Consider the following 20,000-nt stretch of genomic DNA (forward strand, 5'->3'; position numbering starts at 1 on the left):
TCATGTACGTGCCTGAGGTTTACGCAAAATTTGACACCTGCGTTCGGTTGAGATACCCAATTGTCACATCTAGACGCCTGCATGACGGTCGGCTGTCGTCTGTTTCACACGAGCGACTCGTACGGTTCGATCCCCTTTAGTTCATCCATGGTCGCAAGAGGAATGTTTGTTGACTTGTTATCCGGGCACGTGCATGGGAAGTTGTCAGTTTCCTTCCTTTCTTCCACCTGTCGACTTTCTCTGTTGTTTTTCGCTTCTCGATTCGTCTCACGTGTTTGAGTTCGCATTTTCGGCAGAAAGGTGAGCTCGTGCGGTGAGAGCATCGCGCCTATTTCGACTTTCGGGCACAAGTGCGTGGGACTGAGTGATCGGATTCGCTGGAGGGAGGAATGTCAATCAACTGCACACTGGCTATTGTATGATGTGCGACAGCTAGTCGCGAACAATGGGCGATACGAAGCGCCACTGGTCGCACAGGATCTCCTATTTATCGCTCTGTTGTTGTGACGGAATGGTCACTGTGGCTTGAGTTCGATCCCTTCTGTGGCTTTCGTTTTGTTTTTGAGCGATTTCTTCGTTGATGCTTCGACTAACTAGCGTCGGAGCCGAAGAGTCGATTTAATTCGACGGCTCTCTTTATGGTGCTTCACACCAGGCCCGTGATAGAGTTTAGCAGCCTCTCTGATGTGCTCGTCTACAGTTGCAAATGTTATCAGTCGATCGAGATTCGTGATTAGTGTCAGTAATGGTGTGTGACTGGATTTGCTTTAGGCTCAAAATGTGGTGCCTGTTTCCGCAATTTTGACAGATCAGACCTATGATGTGATACCGCAGAAACGGGGATTGATTTAGTTGTAATGCGGCCAGGGGATGCCATGTACTGTTTGTGCAGAGGAAGTACGTAAACCATTGGGTTGGTAGCGCTGTCGGCCCTCGCTTGTCTATGGTGTCTCGCAGGTGTTGATCTGTGTTGCCCTGATCTCTAGAACGCGTGCGTTTGTTGTTCTTGATGCAAGTGGAACAAAATGCACGTGCCAAAACACGCGGAGCGCGCGAGGAGGAGGACTGGATACTGTACCAGTCTAATTAGGTGATCCTTTTAGCTGCAAGAGAATGCCGCAAATTGCTTGTGTTCAACCCCGTTTAGTTATGCTATCGAGATAGCAGAATGCATCTGTGAGCTTATTGCTTGGTGGAATACTGGACATTCATGCACGGTACCTGACATGACTCTGCATGAGATGCATGTTAGTATGAGGATGAGATACACTGTATTTTATTGTGTGGTTTCTTCTAATGAACATACTCTTGAAAAACATGCATTCAACTGCTAGTACACAGCAGTGTAGTCCAGCAGTGACCATTTAATAATAGCCTGGTTTGTGTGCATTTCACAGTGAGGTGATGAAGTCCACAAAATGTCTACTGCACAAGATGATGTGGTGTGCATTAGTGTCTGCTCTGTTGACAAAAGCAGGAGCACAAAATGAAAGTAAGAGTTGAACAATAATTTTGTTACATAAAGGCATTAGTGTTTTTTTAAAGAAAATAGGAATTTTATTATAATCTATGTAACAATTTGGTGTGTCTGCTTCGGTTTTCTTTTTATATTATGAGCATTAGTAGGCTTGTGGAAGTCAGATGAAGAAAGTGGCAGATTGAAAATGCTTTCTCTGATTAGTTGACTCTCTCAGTCTGTGTCTTATGCTGGAGTGCATTGATATTACCACAGGTGTATGTATATAGCTTGTGAGATATGTCTTATTCAGTTTCATTGTTTGCCTGAATTGGTAGTGGCAGTAAGTTGTTGTCCCAGTTTCTGAAAAAATTAGTTTGTTAATTAAGAACAACTGGATTATACATCATGTAGGTTTACTGTCCTACAGTTCTTCATTGTGTATCTTTATAGCAACTGATGTTAACTGCGACATCTTCACAACCATGTTACTGGTGATCTTGATGTCTTACATTTACCGACAAGTAGGCTAATGCTTGTTCAGAAGTTGAAAGATTATTTTCTATCCAACAAAAAATTCAAATTTATTGCAACATACTTAACAGTATTGCCACATTGTTGTGGCTTATTAACTGCAAGGCAATAAGAATGCCTATGTAAATGTAGTGTTTTAGAAAGGTTTTTTGAGCAGCACTTGTCGATACTTTGCTTCATTTTTCATGTGCTCTGGCCCACCTCAGATGAGTCCTTTTCATTTTGAGTTATAATTGAGCAGGCATGAACTACATTGAGTACAATTCAGGGACTGTGCGTGCACGGTTCTGCTAGCTCAAACTTGCAGCAGGACACTAGCACATGGAAAAAGGAGATTAGCTAAAGTTTAATGCCATCGAGACAGAATGGACAGTATGATGTGGCAAACGGTCTGGGCTTTGGCAAGGCTCATCATCATTGAAACAGTATTTCAAAAATTGATATGATGTCACATTCAACCTTCTACTCAGTAACTTACCCTCCTATTCAGAAAAAGAGTTTTATCTGTCCTTCTCAGAATAAGCAAAATAATACGCAAGCTGAACGGTCTGAAACTCTTGGTTATATGGAGTTGATGGACATGAAGATGTGTTTTGATTCAGGGTCTGGTAGTGATACCAATGACTCTAAAGCATTTGGGAAAGGTAGTGCAAAGGTAGGAAAGACAGAAAGCAGTATTCCCTTTTGACTGTTGTATGAGAAGGTGCTTGTATTGGTAACTCATTGCCTGCTCGATTCAAATTCTGGCTTGAACACCGAACTTGTTGTAAATAGAAATACACTAAATTTCTCAGTAATATTGTAGTGCTGTATCATTAAAGCCATTATTGAGGCGCTACGTGAAAATAGTTAGGTAATGAAAGACACCTCAGTTAGAGACCTCTAAAACAATTGTGCCCTCTTATGGGCTTCAGTTTATATAGCACCTAAATTAACTAAAGAGCTAATGTGGTATCAAGTGAATCATCCATCAGTCATTGTATAGTTTTGTGCTACCATTGCAGTTCATCTCTCAGCAATGGCACCAGTAGCACAGCACAAACAGTAGCAAGATATCAATCGGTATTTAATTCTCTACGGATTAACTCAACGTCTACTGGTTCTCAAAGCTACTCAGGGTTCTTGCTGTAGCGTGGCACAACAAAGCCACAAATCTAGGCTCTTATAAAGAATGGACTTGAACATGTTTTGTGTAATAACTACAATGCAAAGTACACCTCACTTGAGATCGGCTCAAGTGCACATGTTTGCTTGGACCATACTTCTGGTCTGGCGCAATTGCAATGATGCATAGAGAGAAGACGGCATGCGTCGTGGACCCGCCCAAGCTGCCACGCTCCTAAAAATCCCTAGCGAGGACTCTGCTGCTACTATGACTACCACCACTTCACTACCACCACGTATCAGTTCACTCGACATTGTGAACCAAGCAGGCTCTGATTGCTAGGTTCCTTGGCATGTTGTAAATGTGGGTATTAGGCCCTCTGGATCCAGGAATTTTTGAAAGATGGGGTTCACCTGGTAGCAGTTATTATAGCATTACTAATTTTCTGTTTTCTAATTAAATTATTGAACCACACCTATTGGAAAAGAGGGGGTTACGACCCCTGACCCCATCTGGATCCGGGCCTGGGTACAAACCACAAATTACTACTGCATGATGTTGAGTAAGATCCTATAGCACGTTTATAGCAAAGATGCAAATATTCTGCAGAAATTCACACAAACATGTATGAATATGGAGCTGAAATTTTAAAATGCAACATTGAATTTACGTAACATGAATGAAGTGGAGCCTCTAAATTAGAGTCTAAGTTTACTCCAATACTTTGTAAACTTCTGTTATATATTGTTCTTTATCTTCTGTTGCTTCATCTTTATTTTCTTCATCATTTGTCAGTACAGTATTGTCACTACATGATTATGATTCCTTGCATTTCTCACATATTCATACATGCGGGTCATTTGTTATTGGTTTTGAAGCATGTGCATAGCAGATAATAGCCTCATGAACCCACCTACTCGCATATGCTAGCACTTCATTGCTTTATATCAGCATGGTGGTATAATTATTAGACTCGGTCAAGCTGACTTTAGGTAAATCTCTGATATATTGGCCAATGGCAAGAAAACACTGTAACATGATAGTAACATAGCAGAGTATGAAGTAAGGATTTCATATTGATCTGCTACTCAGAGCGGTATCTGCCATTTAAGTTAAATTTTTGTCATGGCAAATGGCCATACAATCTTCTCATTTTGTCAGCCAAAAGCGTCGTTTTGTCGTCAGTTATTTCATGATTTATAGGGCTTACCAATTTTATGTCTTAGTCAAAATGGTGCAATTTTGTATTAGCTTTGTAGTATATTAGTTCAATAAGGTTTATGACGTACACTGTGGATACAGTGAGTCACTCTTTTCTTGTGTTGGATGTGATTGTGTCTTTGTGTTCTAGCTCTGCCTGCTCCTTTGGAATTTAGTTCGTATGAGCAAGTATTTTATGATCGGATACACTTGACCTGGCAGGCACCAAATGTGACAACAGATTTCTTCGGTTATAAGATTGATTACTTTCCTGAGGCCCAGCCAAAGCGTGCAATTCATATTACGTTTCATTTGAATGTAACAAATGTCATCATACACAATTTACGTAAGTCACATTTTGTTGTGGTTCGTATGTTATGTTGCATCTGTTATATCGTATTGGAGTGTAGTGTCTCGTCTCTCTTATTAGATTTTCATTTTGTCGTTTGAGCTCTTCATTGCTTGTAGTGATCATGTCAAAGAGCTGTTGAATTCAAATTACAAAATTGATTTTTATAGTTGTTGGGTGGTAGTTCTTTGTATCATTGCTCTATTTGTAAGTACATTCTCATGTTATGAAAAGACTATAGTACAGCCAGTTACACACTGTATAGTGTATCAGTCACTACAAATCATTTTAGACTGACTTTGGTGGTACTTATGGCTTCTCTCTTGGAGTAGAATGCTGTGGTAAGATAGAAATTCTATACTTGCGTCTTGATTATTAATCGGAAAATCAAGATTTGTCCAGGAATTACATTATGGGCTGAAGACTCTGTAAGAGACACAATAGAGTATATATCTAAGAACAAGACATGCTGTCTTCTTTAGTTGCTTCACCTCAGTCAGTATGGTCTCTCTCATTTCAGCAAGAAAGTTATCTTGTCAAGGTTTTTGGCACTATCTTTGAGACAGAAATCATTGAAGAGCGACATGACGAGCACGTGGCAAGACTAATGCACGTAGATATTGACGTATGCTGGGATAAGTGAAATCATTTGTGAGTCACGTGTGAGTAAAAGATCAATACACCGTGTAGCTGTCTGAGAAGTTAGAAGAGTTGGAAAAGGCTTCAGAAGCTGGAAAAAGTACCATTGAAGATTGAGATTGTTGAATACTTGTCCATGAATCTACAAGTAGTCTTTTGGAATAACCACCAAACACATTGAATTTGAGATTGTTACTTAACTAAGTATTAGCATTTGTTGGTCAACAGTATATACGGATTGTGCTTGCCCCACACCGACCCACGTGGGCAGAGCCATGAAAGTAGAATATCATTTTTGCATTTGTGCCGGCATCAAACATTTTACAGACAACAGAATGAACATGTTTTTTTTGAAACTAGATGCTGTCAGTTAATTAAGTTAATCAGATCTGTTTTAATTAATGTTTGACTGAGTGATTAAAAGTAAGATGGTTATAATGAAAGTTGGAAGATAGAACAGCACACTTGAGTTGTTTTGGTACACTGAAATGAAAATTTGTTCTTGGCATCTAGACCATATGTCAGTATAACTATCAGGGTTCTCCCTACAGATTATTCGGAGCATGGCGGGATGGGCAGGTCAACAATGCATGCAAGTCTGCTTTTTACAGTCGGACATGCGAACTTGTGCTGATCTCCAGTGAGGTAGACTTTGTATTGTAGCTATTGTGTGTAACATACGTTTAAATGCCCTGGCAAGGAAATCAGTGGCGATCATCAGGAGGCCCTTAGCGATGTTCATAGATTACGCATGGATAAGTTTTGTAGACGAACTAAAGAAACTCTGTCTAGTCAGGGGTTGATTGACATTGTTGTTCCTTCACATGAAGGCATGACTACTCTAGAGTAGATTCTAAGTGCTACTTCCCAGACAAGAGGTGTACTATGCTCATCACTGGAAGGGCTTCTGGGACTAGAATCAGATGTAGCACATCCGGGACTGCAATCAATACTTGTACCTACATTTGGAAGGAGGTTCAAGCTATCACCTCTTGTTATCTTGTAGGAGCCTACATTTGTTGCTTTTGTCACCATTACTAGGTAATGTAGTATCGTGTTTCAGTTGTATGGAATTCTCATACATTGCTTAGCTCTAAGACTTTGGACTCCTATCTACCGTTTCTGAGTGTGGCTCACTCCTACTGGAGCGTGGCACAGCGTCACGCTGCCACACGGTAGCGAGAGCCCTTTACTCTAGTTACCTTCATGGTAGTTTCAAGTTATTTTTGCACAGAAAACTAGTGTTTGAGTGATCCAATTGAGTGATTTATGAAATAGCTTGTGTTTCATGCCAACAATTTTGATGACAACGTTAAATGTTTGAAAATAGTATGTGTGAATGTTTTGTAGTATCCATGTCATAGCTTGAATTGAACATTAGGGTAGCATGCATCTTGCAATATTCTGAATGATTTTTGTGTTTCTTGTAGGTGGACACACTAATTACGTTTTTTGATTATATGCTATACGAGAGGAGAAGACAGGAACCGAGGGTATCCCTGCCATCCTTAAAGTTATGACCATTGATGCACGTAAGATGGCCATTGTGTGCTTACTGATTTTGCTCTTAAGAATGAAGATAGAACAATGTATTAGCAAATTGTCTGTACGTGGTAGGTTTTGTATAGGAAATCTCATGATAAGACTGTACAGAACATTTGCATACCCGTAGGAAGGAGCGGGGGCCATGTGCCCCTCCACTGTTTTTGGCTAAGTTTAATTTTTTTCAAGATGTACTCATGTTTAGCTGTGTACCTGTTCAGTGACCTGCTAATATTTAGGGATGACAGACATAGAAATTGATAATGTTGACATGGCATTCTGAATTAACACTATAGTGTTAATACAATATTAGCGTACTGTTTTCTGGCTGTGTAACATACATCTATCTGAATGATTAATAACACATTTGGCCTTGTTTGCCAAGTCATACACCCTAGGTAATGTGTGCCCCCTCAACCAAATCTACGTTTTCTATGCCGATGATTTGCAATCTTTTCTTCTATTAATTAAATTGAATGTAATAGTGTACAGCAGCATCCATGAGTTTATAATTCAGCTATTCAAATGTCATTATTTTTCCAGGTTGACATTTCCCCATTATATCAGAAAACCCTTTTTCGAAATTTTAATAACAAGGAATGGTGTACTAGAATTTGGGTAGTTATTACTATGAAAATTATGTGTTGGAATTCCCCTACAATAATTTTTTGTAGTCAAATTTTTTGAGATTGTAAATTACTTAATTAATTAGAGTTGTACTATTGAATCAATTGTGTCTCAATAATTATAGTTATTGTGTAAGTTTTTGTTGTGTTTACTTTTTTCAATTGTGTATCAGCCCCTCCTCCCCCAACTCTTCTAGAGGTATCCCCTTTGGAGACAGGAGGTGTAGCAATCAAGTGGCTAGCACCTACAGCACCATTTGATGGTGAAATCAAACAGTACGAAATCACGTTGAGACCTGAAGGAGAGGGAGAAAGTCTCATTGTTCGAACGAAGAGTTCAACACTGCTAGAGAAGACAGTTGGCGGGTTGAAACAAAACACAACATATTTTGTATTTGTAAAAGCTGTGAGCGGTGCAGGTTCAGGACAAATGAGTGAAGAATTGATAGTCAAAACTGAAGGTGATATGAAGTGATAACGAGGAGCATGATGATAGTGAGAAACTATTTGTCTGTTGACTGATGAATTGATAATGACTTTGCAGTGCCCCGGTTGGAGCATGTAGAAACCAAGGACGGTGACACCTCACTGATTATCATTATGTGCTGTGCCATCATCATTCCAGTCTTTTTGATTGTTCTTTTTGTTCTGTTGTACATCTTTGTGCTCAGACCAGCCTTCACGTCACCACGGTAAGTTATGCACCACACATTGTCATATCTTGTATGTATTCAGTCAGAGCATGAAATATTGGCCAACCGACGCCTTTGGCTGACCAATTAAGAGCATGTTCACACTGGGCCTAATCATGATTAGTTTGGTGTTAGCGCACCAACGCCACTTGTTCACACTGGTTCTAATAATGATTAGTGTAACACCATTCTAACTCTGTAAACAGTAGTAATTCGACCGCATTAGTGGCACGCTTTCTGGTCTGGAAGTTTGAGGCTACTACCTGCATCCCTGTACGTGTGACAACATCCTGCTGTCCCTGAAAGAGCTGTCAGAGAAAGCAATCAAAATGTTTCTCTCTTCGAAATCTAAAGCAACCAATTGGTCAAGACAATTCACGTGAATTTCTGCCTGATATGACAGATGAAACTATTATTAGGCTAATTACACTCCCATGCCCATGTGACTTGCTAATCATAGTTAGAGGTGTGAACGCGAATGTTGGCCTAATCATAGTTAGTCCAGATGTTGGTGTGAACACGCTCTAAGAAGATTTCATGGCCATTAATTAAGGCCCCATGCGACATAACAAAAATTTGACAAAATGGCAGCTACGACTCTGAGTGACCGATCAATTTGAAATCCGTATTTGAGAGTCTTAATGAAAGTCTTAATGTTAGCCAGCATGTTAGCGTGGTAATCAGCACGCTTGGTCTTAATTTCAACATGTTGGCAAGCTTGCTGTGAATAATTTGCTACACCAGCTCTGACACTTTTAAGATGTTGTTAGTGTACTAGTAGTGTACATCCTAACTCTAAGCCTAATCATCACCCTAACCCTAACTTTAGAACAATGTCTGACATAGACAGGTGCCATCTGTACTCCCAGATTTTTTAAGATTCAGCTGGTATTTGTAATTTTCATACTTGCATCTTTCTTTGCTATGGTCATTGCTGTGGCTGTGCTGTTGGATGTTGTATTATTGGTGATTGATTGTGGTTTGAGGTGGTGGAGTAGGCACTGACTTTGATCTATTATTCACACTTGTAAGAGCACCTTCAATTAAATTATGGTAATAGAGATTAGATGGTCACTGAGTTTGATGGACTGTATATTTGGATAGAAATACAAATTGATGTTGTTCTTTGATGTATTGTGGTTATTCCAAGTCACTTCTTGCAATAGCATGGCTTTTTACACCATGATACAGCAATATGATACAGATAATATGGTATGTGGCACGATGTAGTTTGTACAGTAGTACAGTGTAGGAATACTACAGTGCCACTTTTATTCTATGATTGTTCACACACACACACACACACACACACACACACACACACACACACACACACACACACACACACACACACACACACACACACAAATGGACAAATTTATATGTCCTTCGGAAGGTTCCAAAGATATCACCCCATTGCCTATTTCTAGGTAGGGACCCCGGCGCTACTCGGAGTTTTAGGCCGAGCTTATGAACCCCTCAATGCGTGGCAAGAGCATCGAAGGGCACTGACTTTGGCACAGCCGTGGTACTGGACCTCAAGTCCACATGTACACATATATACTTCGTGATCTCTTGCCAAGCCAGCAGTCTAGTCCACCCCCAGTCAAAGACCAGGTACTCATTAATACTCTCGGGTCGAGAGAGGCAATTGTGCAAATTTTAGCCCAAGGAAATTACGTCTGTACTCGTCCGGGAACCTACGACCTTAATGTCCCTGATGTTTCTCATTCTCCCAATGCAACTCTCTAAACAACTCAGCTACACACACACACGTCCACTCTCGCGCATGTGTGCTTGTTATTCTGAAGCGAGTAGAACACAGCTTCATTCATGGGTGTGGGTCTAAATCAAAGTCCATCAAAAACTGTTTGACTATGCAGATTTTGATATGCAGATATTGATTTGCAGACAGACGGTCACTGGGATGTCAACTTTGTGTCTGTAAACTTTATTTTTGCTTAGGCAAATAATCGTTTGTTGAACAGCTCATGTTGCTATGTAGTTGTTTTGTGGTATTGCGCCACGTGACATTCATTAGAACACGACATCAATCTAGAATCATTTTTGAATTTTTTATTTTCTATTTTAGCCAAGAAACAGAAGAGATTGCACAAGATCATTGCAGAACCGATCCGAAGCTGACAGAGCTGACAAGTATGAATGGAAGCAGCAGCAATCCTTTAGTAGCGAACAGTGAGAAACCTGCTCTAGGAGAATAATCAGGCTTACATACAGACGTGGCAAAACGAGATTTTTTACAGCTCAGTGTTAACATGAAATGCATAGTGCTGACATAGGATATATAGATGGATCTCGAGAAAGACTGTTGTTGTATAGAAAGATGAAGAGTGGTTACTGTTATGTTGAGTAGCCACGTAATAGCTTTAGGTTTATTGCTGTCTTATTGCAGCCTTTGTGGTACATGTTCACGTTTGTCTACAGTTTAATCCAGGTAGTAAATGTCATTAAATATATTGCAATTTGATGCTTCTGGCTGCAGCATGTTTGTGGATGAAACGGTACTGTCGCGTGTGAATGTCGTGAGAACTAATGTCTAGTAATGCTCTACACAAAATTAAGATGGAATGCCTTGCTAGTCGTGTTATTGGTATAATAGTGATGAGCAGCACACTGAAGTGGCTTTTAATTTTATCGTGCGTTAAGTATATTTCTGCAGATCTCAACAGGAAATAATGGAGAGACCCCGACTGAAAGGTAAAGGCAGAGGTGTCTTACTTTGAATTGTATGATTAGAATGCCGTCTACTGTAGCTGCTCTCTCTCTCCCCCTCTCCCCCTCTCCCCCTCTCCCCCTCTCCCCCTCTCCCCCTCTCCCCCTCTCCCCCTCTCCCCCTCTCCCCCTCTCCCCCTCTCCCCCTCTCCCCCTCTCCCCCTCTCCCCCTCTCCCCCTCTCCCCCTCTCCCCCTCTCCCCCTCTCCCCCTCTCCCCCTCTCCCCCTCTCCCCCTCTCCCCCTCTCCCCCTCTCCCCCTCTCCCCCTCTCCCCCTCTCCCCCTCTCCCCCTCTCCCCCTCTCCCCCTCTCCCCCTCTCCCCCTCTCCCCCTCTCCCCCTCTCCCCCTCTCCCCCTCTCCCCCTCTCTCCCTCTCTCCCTCTCTCCCTCTCTCCCTCTCTCCCTCTCTCCCTCTCTCCCTCTCTCCCTCTCTCTCTCTCTCTCTCTCTCTCTCTCTCTCTCTCTCTCTCTCTCTCTCTCTAGCATAAGTCGCGAAAAGGCCGTAATGAGCACGTGACTCGCGTGACTGCCTTGTGTAATACCGGTACTGTAACGTGTTACGATTTGTTAGTTAGAGCAGCCTCAGCTTCCTTCTGTTTCAGTTCGGATTACTGTACAGTAGTAAGTCTGCATTCAGTTCTAAAACTCAATTTTTGGCACATTACTATTAATTAGCCATTGACAAGGAAAGTGAAAATTTAGTGGCCGGGAGGAATATATATCAACCAGCCTTACCTTCGTAAGTTATCAAATAATTAGAAGAGAATTCGATCCCGATTTTGTGCAAGTGACTCACGTGACTTAGATTTCGGACGCATGCGTTCTCCAGTTCGAGACCCCGATCATACTTGTACTGTTGGAGCTTGAGCTCAGACTGAAATCCGGTGCAATAAAACATTTATTGGTAAGGTTGAGTGTTAATGTAATAGCTATGGTGATCAAGTGCAACTTCGTCGTGTGAGAGTGTCTTGTTGAGTGGTTTCTCGTTTCTGGGTGAAATTGCATGTAAAGATTTGTTGTTCTACTGGTGTGTTGATGTGATGTTAGAATGAGTGAGAAACAGACATGGGTGATAACTTAGCGTCACTAGTGGAGAAGAACAACTTTGATGAGGTTAAAAGACTTTTGGAGTCGGGATCCTCACCCGATGCGTCTAATTTCTATGTACGTTAGTGACTGAGTGACTCGTTTTATTGTTTGTTGATAACAGCTCACTCTATTGTAGGGAACTCCTGTACTGGTGACAGCTTGTGGGAAAGGGTTCCTATCTATTGCACAAATTTTGGTAGAGAAAGGAGCTGATGTAAACAAAACTGGTACTAGTGACGGTGTAAGTGTCGAGAGTGAATGAATTTGAACGAACATATGAATGAATAGAATGATATTTCAATGAAGTGATGAGATTTGTGATAGGACAAATATTATATTAAATACATATTATTGTTGTTGCAGGGTACAGCTGCTCTAATGGCTGCAGCATCTCATGGTGATGATTTCCTAATTGTTATGTTATTATCAGCTAATGCTGATATTAATCAGCAGTGTAACCGGGTAAGTTGTAGTAGTATGTGTTGATGTGTTGATATGATGTATGAGTTGTTTTGTACTAATAATAAATTTATTAATATGAATATCATTGTAATATTATTGAATTACTGGAAAGTTGAGAAATATAAACAATGTGTAGAAATTCATTTTATATGTCGGTTGCTTTTAACAAAATTATGATTAATATATCTTTGTCTGTTTGTCCATCTGTCTGTCTGCTTTTGGTCTGCCTGTCTCTGTTTTGTTTGTCAGTCTGGATGTTTCTCTGTGTGTGTGTGTGTGTGTGTGTGTGTGTGTGTGTGTGTGTGTGTGTGTGTGTGTGTGTGTGTGTGTGTGTGTGTGTGTGTGTTTCTTTGTCTGCTTGTCTGTCTATCTTCTAGTCTGTTTATTTGTCAGTCTGGGTGTGTGTCTATGTCTGTCTGTCTTTTCTCTGGAATACAGTGGTGGGAATCACCAACAGCCACGTCTTTCACCACAGTTGTAGCTGAAGTAAGTCAGTAGGAAGTCAGACAAAGTACCTACTCTGCAAAATCTGACACCAAGATGGAATATCTGTCAGAATGTTTTGGCCACATAGACCTTCTTCAGGTCGCTGTTTGAAAATGGCTAGTGACAATGGTAAAAGCACTAAAGACGTGACTGTTGGTACTTCCACTACTCTACCCAGAGGTGTACTTCTCAGGGAGTGCCTGTATCTTTTCTCAAGGATCCAGTCCCGCCTTTCAATTCAGTATCTGACAATCCAACAAGCCATCTACTACACAGACTAGAAGACATGTGTCATCAACTGACAATCTTTTCTGGGCACTACCATTTTACAGTTTCTAGTTTCAAGGGTGATGTCATTCCGAGAAGTATATCAGTCAAAACTAAACCATCTGTACCCATACCACCATCAGAAAACTACTCTAACTGAACACTTACTGACCTCTTGGCATGAATCTAAAACCAGATAATCTCTATTGATGTAATCGTAGTGTCTGATTGCTAGTTAGCCCTTAATACCATTGTCACCAGTCATTTCAAACAGTCACCTGAAGAAGGCCCGTGTGCCTGAAACGTTGTGACAGACATTCCATCTTGGTGTCAGATGGTGCAGAATAGTTACTTTGTCTCACTTCTTACTGTCCTTTTCTCTGTCAGTTTGGATATTTGTCTTCATTTATCTGTCTGTTTTTTGTCTCTCTGTCTGGTTGTCTGTCTGTCTGTCTGTCTGTCTGTCGGTCGGTCTGTTAATGCATATATTCTCTTACATCACCGCTATTACAGCAGGCATGCCCATCTGGCACTATAGCACTGCATATAATGCCAAGCCAATTTTGCAGTCCCAGTGCAGTGCCAAGATTGTAATATTAGTAAAGCTTTAGCACGCCCATTACTGATTTGCGTGTACAGCTATTACAGATATGTTAAAGTAAACAGCAATTTCTTACTCCTGACTAAGCAAAAGTGAGTCTTATGACCCTGATCCTGGAATGAAGGCAGCTCTTATAGTGCATACTTTACCACTCATACATATACTGGTACATACTTTAGCAGGATGCGTGGGAGTGTCCTACTGAGTCAAAGTTCATAGCACCAAATACGTTTTGCAGCTCCAACCATATTACAGGCTAACCAATTTCCGAGCAAATTCTACTAATCTACGTGTTCTGCTACCTAGTAGTGCTGTATACTAAATCTTTCTACCGCAAAAACATCTCGGTTGACTAACAATTTACCATAATGTCTTTGTCATAACAAATCTAGTTAATTTTCTTCTGATCGCACTGAAATTATTTTTCTGTAATACCACAGAAAGGTAGCGTCACCAGAATGTCTTCAATTCTTGACAGTTCCTTTTACCATCTGTTTGTCTGTCTGTCTGTCTGTCTGTTGTCTGTTTGTCTGCTTTCTATTTATAATTATCTTCTTATGTTTCTTATCATAATTATTTGTGATTGTAGAGTTGGAAGACAGCATTGCATTGTGCTGCTTCGTGCAATCACTCCAAAGTTGTTCGTATTCTGTTAGAGAATGGATGTGATAGCAATATTAGAAGCCAGGTAAGATATGTCGAAGTGAATGTGAATGATAAATTTGTAACCATTGTAGTGTGAATTAGTGTGACAATAAATATGCATTCTGATTGTATTTAGACTCTCAATCTAGTTGATTATAAAATGATCAAATTTGAACAATATTAAGGAAATAAAAAATAAAATTGTTTTGTGTTTGTATAATTGATTAGTCAATTACTATATTGATAACAATTAGCTAATTAGCAATTAGTATATTAATTAATAATTGGTTTATTCGTTAATTGTTTGTTTATATGTCTGTCTGTGTTTTGAGTCTATATGAGCTAGAATACGGTATCTATCTGTCTGTTTGCCTGTCAGTCAGTCTGCCTTGTCTGCCATATATTTTTAAACATGAAACTAGATACATCACTGCAAAGCACGTAAAAGCACTGCAAAAATAGTTCCAGTCAGATTCCAACAGTTGTGCCACTTCAAAGTGCAAATTCTTTGCCATCCAGAACAAGAAGTGATGACTACAATTGTGAAGAAAGAGAACCTTTCCTTAGTGTTTTCAAACATTTGTAACCTTGCAGCCATTGCCCAGCTAATCCCTGCTTCCACTGCTCACTGTAAGAGGGGCTTTTCTGCACTGATTAGGATAAAGACACCTCTGAGAAACCCGGTCTGAGCAACAAAATCACAGTGCAGCTGTTGTTTATCTCTATTGAAGGTCCCTGTTTAGAAGACTTTGACTTTAACGCTGCATGTCTGGAATGGGCTTCCAAGAGGAACAGCTGCATTACAATATTGTAACAAAGTCAGCATAATTTCATTATACAGTGGACAGCTTGTAAGATTGAATACAGTTTTGCTTATTACTCTCTAACCTAGCAGCAACCTTAGGGTATAAACTCAGTCACTGTTTGAAGCAATGATTACTAATAAATAGTATGTCATTGTGTTTATGCATTCAATTGTGTCATAGTGTGTATCTAGCAAACGTGCACTGCTACTTAGTAGACTAGTTAACAGGTTTGTCAATGCATGGTTGCAAGTCACAGCAATATCTTGACTTCAACAGCTGCCCATGCTAAATTCGTGCTCTTCGAACTAATGGGTTACTGATAGCTGACAGCCTGTAAACAACAACTAGTATAGATGATTTTCAGCAGCAAGTCTAATATACTGATAATAGATTAGGACTGCAATTGGGACTTTGTCTTGACGTCATTGAAAGGGCGTAGTCTTAGGGGAGGGGCTAGCGCTACGCTTTCCTGAAATCCTGGGGAGAACCCTGTATATTTTTAAAAATGGAACTATGATATATCACTGCAAAGCACGTAACTCAAGTCCAACACTAAACAACCTAAAACTTGCAAACTACAAACCAAAAGCTAGGCTCTCTCTCTCTCTCTCCTGTTTGTCTGTCTGTCTTTATAAAACCTGTGTTATGAGGGTGGACCTGTATGGTCTCGCAAATCCGTCTTGAATGGGTGGAGTGGGTGCCTGTCTGACTTTCATCTTTGCCATCAAACAGAACAAGGACATCAATACCGAAGACCGTCCAGACATTACAATGTTTGATTGAAATACTAGATGGAATTTGGGTCTTGATTTTTCACTTGCTCATCCATGGAATTAGGACTTTATTAGGAGGGCTAGCAAGGGAAATGGTCATGCTTCTACCACAAGAAAATGAAAAATATTCAGAAGAGGTTGTTCCAGGAGGGTATGTATCAAGATGTGCAGAAAAGAAGAGAAATTTTGCAGCGTTTATCACAGCAGTCCATAAATCCAGAAGCCAATTTAATGAGTCCATTTTCGTGACGTATTGGACAAAAAGATTTTCTATAATTCTACAGTGATGTAATGCGAAAGTATGCATGTCATCAGAAAACTTTTTAAACTGTCACCTAATTATTGTGATTTAGAAAAATTATTTTACTTTGACATTCAAGGCCAAGTCCAATAGTTAGTTTATGACTTTTTTGATTGTGAGGACTAGTTTGCTGTCACAAATTCTTAGCGTATGTACAAGTAGAGTCTATATTAGAACAAAGTCTTTGTATGTGTCTGTCTGTCTGTCTACCTGTCTACCTGTCTGTCTGTCTGTCTGTCTGTCTGTCTGTCTGTCTGTGTCTGTTAGTGTGTGTGCAGTGGTATAGCGTGGCATGGGCTCGACCGGGCTAGAGCCCCATCATTTGTAGGCGTGGTCATAAAAATTGTGTATATATGTGTGAGGACCAAAACTGTATATAGTATATACACCACCCTTTTTTCCAGTCTACCATATCACTCAATTAGAAGACAATAAAAGTGCCCACTATGCATCGTGAAATTTTGTCCTCCATTTCTAGAGGTCACGCTTAGTATACGCCCTGGAATCTCTCTGTGTGTGTGTGTGTGTGTGTGTGTGTGTGTGTGTGTGTGTGTGTGTGTGTGTGTGTGTGTGTGTGTGTGTGTGTGTGTGTGTGTGTGTGTGTGTGTGTGTGTGTGTGTGTGTGTGTGTGTGTGTGTGTGTGTGTGTGTGTGTGTGTGTGTGTGTGTGTGTGTGTGTGTGTGTGTGTGTATCTGTCTTGTCTGCGTGTTTGTCTTTCTCAATACATAGATTCTCTTACCTCAGTGCTATTGCAGGCTAACCAATTTCAGAACAAATATTACTAAAGGAAACTTCATTGTCTTAGCAGGGCCGTATACTAATCTATCTACCTTAAAACAGCTTGTTTGAGTACCGATTTACCGTAATGTCTATTTTCTGGGCAAGTCTAGTTATTTTTATTCTGATCACTGACATTACATATTTGTAATACCACAGAAAGGCAGCGCCGCCAAAATGTCTTGAATCCCTGACTGTTCTTCTTGCCCTCTGTTTGTCGGTCTGTTTGTCTGTTTTCTTATATTAATTATTTTCTTATGTTTCTTATTATAATTGTCTGTTATTGTAGTGTGGATTGACACCATTGCATTGCGCTACTCTCGAAAATCACTGCGAAGTTGTTCGTATTCTGTTAGAGAATGGATGTAATGTCAATATACCAAACAATGTAAGACATGTTGATGTGAATGTGAATTGTAATCACTGTATTGTGAATTTGATATTGGAGTGTGATAATAAATATTTTTTGTAATTGGACATGTAGACTCTCAATTCAGTTGATTATAAAGTGATCAATATTTGAATAATATTTGTGACATAGAACTAAAATTATTTTGTGTTTGTTGAATTGTTTAATTAAATAGTTAATTACTTGATTAATTAATAATTAGTTAATTAGTAAATTGTTTGTTTGTGTCTGTCTGTATGTTTGATTGTGATTGTGTGTCATTTCCCCTTATGCCCATCTGTTGGCCTGTCGGTCTATCTGTTTTCCTGCCTGTCTGCCTGTTTGTCTGTGTGACACATGTCTAAGAAGTCGCAATGTCAAGGCGTGATACGTTCCTGAGGAGTTTGACGCATTACAAGAAGTGACGGTTTGACATCTGTGTTACCGTATAAGGAAACTAGGGTGGGATTTGATTGAATGACTGCGGTGGAATTATTTCAATACGGCTGGTTGTAGAGTTAGTCAGTTTGCCATTTCTAGGCATTGGGAACTGAACATAAAAGGTTGTGTGTTGTCTTCGATCCTGATCATTGTCTAGAATGTTTACAACTTAATGTGGTTCACATTCCTCTTATCCATCAAGCACTCCGTTACAGTGTGTTTGTCAGTCTCTTTATTTGTCTGTCAAGATCATATATATGTATATATATATATATATATATATATATATATATATATATATATATCAACTACATACAATAGCAGCAAACAAATTGATGAAGTTCTGTTTATAGCTTACAATAACTTGTTTGCTGTGAGCTACAAGACAATGAAGTCCTGTAAATCTGTTATGTAGGGTGTCCTTTATTTGCTTGTTGATGTATTTGTTTGTTTGTTTGTTAGTCTGTTTGTTGACTGCCCTCTATGGGAACTGCACCAGAATTTAGTGTATAAGAAATATATTATTATATACATTATTATTTAATCTCAAAGCCCAGACACAAGATAAAAGTAGCAAGGGCCTCGTCTGTGTGCCTGTCTGTCATTCTGTTTGTCTGTCTGTTTGTCTGTGCGTGGGTTTGCCTTTCTGTATGTACGGTAAAGTCGAAAATAGCGCCTGGGATGCTAACAAAATTATTTAGAAAACCAGACTTCTTTTGAACCCCAATAAACACTCCTGTCAGTTATTTGCACTTAGTTGTTGACAGGACAGGATTCTCCGCAAGGCAGGTAATCCTCTTATCTTCTTTTCTGTCAAGGGCTGTTGTTATGCCTGCTTGTTTGAAGGAGTAGATAATGGAGTTTGTGGTTACAGGATACCATGCAATTTTACCCAGTTAGCACGTTCTTCCCTAGTTGGAGGGCATATCTGTTGCTTGCAGGTGTGCACATAGCTGGACCACTAATTGACCATTCATCCAAAAGCTCATGCACAATAGCGCTCTTTGAAAGGTTTATTTCAACAAAGATCTTTACTTGAGCTAATGAGGCGATTATTCAGATGGAAGCGCATGCAATAAATCTGGTGTAAAAAGGTAAATTCTGATTGATTTATCGCCCTAAGGTGGGATATTTTAAATGGGCGCTAATTTCGACATTTTTTGTATGCCTGTTTGTTTGTCTGTATGCGTGTGGCTGTCTGTCTGTCTCTTTGTTTGTCTGTATGTTGTTTGTCTGTCTGTCTGTCTGTGTGTCTCTCTATCTGTCTCTTGTCTGTTTGTATTTCTGTCTGTCTGTCTGATGCCTGCCTACCTACCTGCCTGCCTGCCTGCCTGCCTGCCTGCCTGCCTGCCTGCCTACCTGCCTGCCTGCCTGCCTGCCTGCCTGCTTACAGACTAATGGAGGATAATGTAGTTAGCAGAGGTAGATACATTCAGTGCTTCACACACATTGAAATAATTGAACTTGTAATTTGTTTATGAAGCACTTTCTTTTAATTATTGAATAATCATGTATTCTAGTGTGTAGAGATGCTGTATCCTAATAAAATAACCTGCGTGCCTGCCTGCCTGTCTGTCTGTCTGTCTGTCTGTTTGTCAGTATCGGGAGAATCAAACACAGAGTTGAATATGAGCATGCATGGCTTACCCTTGAGGCAAGGACATTTTAAACGGAGCGTCTGAAGAGGCAGGAATGCCACTGAGATGTGAGATGAAAAAGAAATGCAAATACAGAGTTCTGTCACTTCAGGATGGCACAACACTTAACTTACTTCCCCTGGTCATTGAACACTTTGCATTCTGGGGTCAGGAGGCTGATAACTTCTTGAACACTCTCAAAGAAAGCAACAGATTTGGAGGGCAGAAGCACTGAATCCGACTTCAGGACAAGATGGTGTAGGCAGATTTCTATAATCCTATCCAGATATTACTATCCAGAGATGTAATGCTAGCGTGATATTAAAGAAGATAAGTAGATCGCATGTAGGTAAAATGGGAGGTGTTTTCTTTGATGTAGATATTTAGCACTATGTTCACTCGGATAATATCTATGGCTTTAGACATTTCAGTAGTTTTTGTTACTGCTTAGG

General features: G+C 40.1%; 2 protein-coding genes across 7 annotated transcripts in view; both read left to right on the forward strand.

The window, feature by feature from the left end:
• Positions 1-366: 366 nt before the first annotated feature.
• On the forward strand, positions 367-10,641 carry LOC134198430 (immunoglobulin-like and fibronectin type III domain-containing protein 1). 4 transcript variants are annotated; one of them, XM_062667827.1, is made up of 7 exons: positions 367-416; positions 1,398-1,492; positions 4,447-4,641; positions 6,714-6,815; positions 7,625-7,912; positions 7,996-8,143; positions 10,236-10,641. In XM_062667827.1, exons 4-7 carry the CDS (start codon positions 6,800-6,802, stop codon positions 10,363-10,365), a joined length of 582 nt encoding a protein of 193 aa, XP_062523811.1. In that variant the 5' UTR covers positions 367-416; positions 1,398-1,492; positions 4,447-4,641; positions 6,714-6,799; the 3' UTR covers positions 10,366-10,641. The 4 variants fall into 4 exon arrangements, with proteins under 4 accessions (XP_062523811.1, XP_062523810.1, XP_062523813.1 ...); XM_062667826.1 differs by lacking the exon at positions 367-416 and adding an exon at positions 576-897; XM_062667829.1 differs by lacking the exons at positions 367-416; positions 1,398-1,492; positions 4,447-4,641 and adding an exon at positions 5,902-5,928.
• Positions 10,642-11,724: 1,083 nt separating this feature from the next.
• LOC134198518 (ankyrin repeat domain-containing protein 6-like) overlaps positions 11,725-20,000 on the forward strand; it is a 14,253-nt gene continuing 5,977 nt past the window's right edge. Inside the window, exons 1-6 of one of the 3 annotated variants that reach the window (XM_062667929.1) lie at positions 11,725-11,779; positions 11,923-12,039; positions 12,101-12,205; positions 12,328-12,426; positions 14,370-14,468; positions 17,372-17,470. In XM_062667929.1, the coding sequence (XP_062523913.1) occupies positions 11,941-12,039; positions 12,101-12,205; positions 12,328-12,426; positions 14,370-14,468; positions 17,372-17,470 (501 nt within the window). In that variant the 5' untranslated portion in view covers positions 11,725-11,779; positions 11,923-11,940. Of the gene's footprint in view, positions 11,780-11,846; positions 12,040-12,100; positions 12,270-12,327; positions 12,427-14,369; positions 14,469-17,371; positions 17,471-20,000 lie in introns of those variants that run through there. The other 2 variants (XM_062667930.1, XM_062667931.1) reach the window with 2 other exon arrangements.

The sequence above is a fragment of the Corticium candelabrum genome, chromosome 2, assembly GCF_963422355.1.
Source record: "Corticium candelabrum chromosome 2, ooCorCand1.1, whole genome shotgun sequence".
In the NCBI taxonomy this organism is placed as follows: Eukaryota; Metazoa; Porifera; class Homoscleromorpha; order Homosclerophorida; family Plakinidae; genus Corticium; species Corticium candelabrum.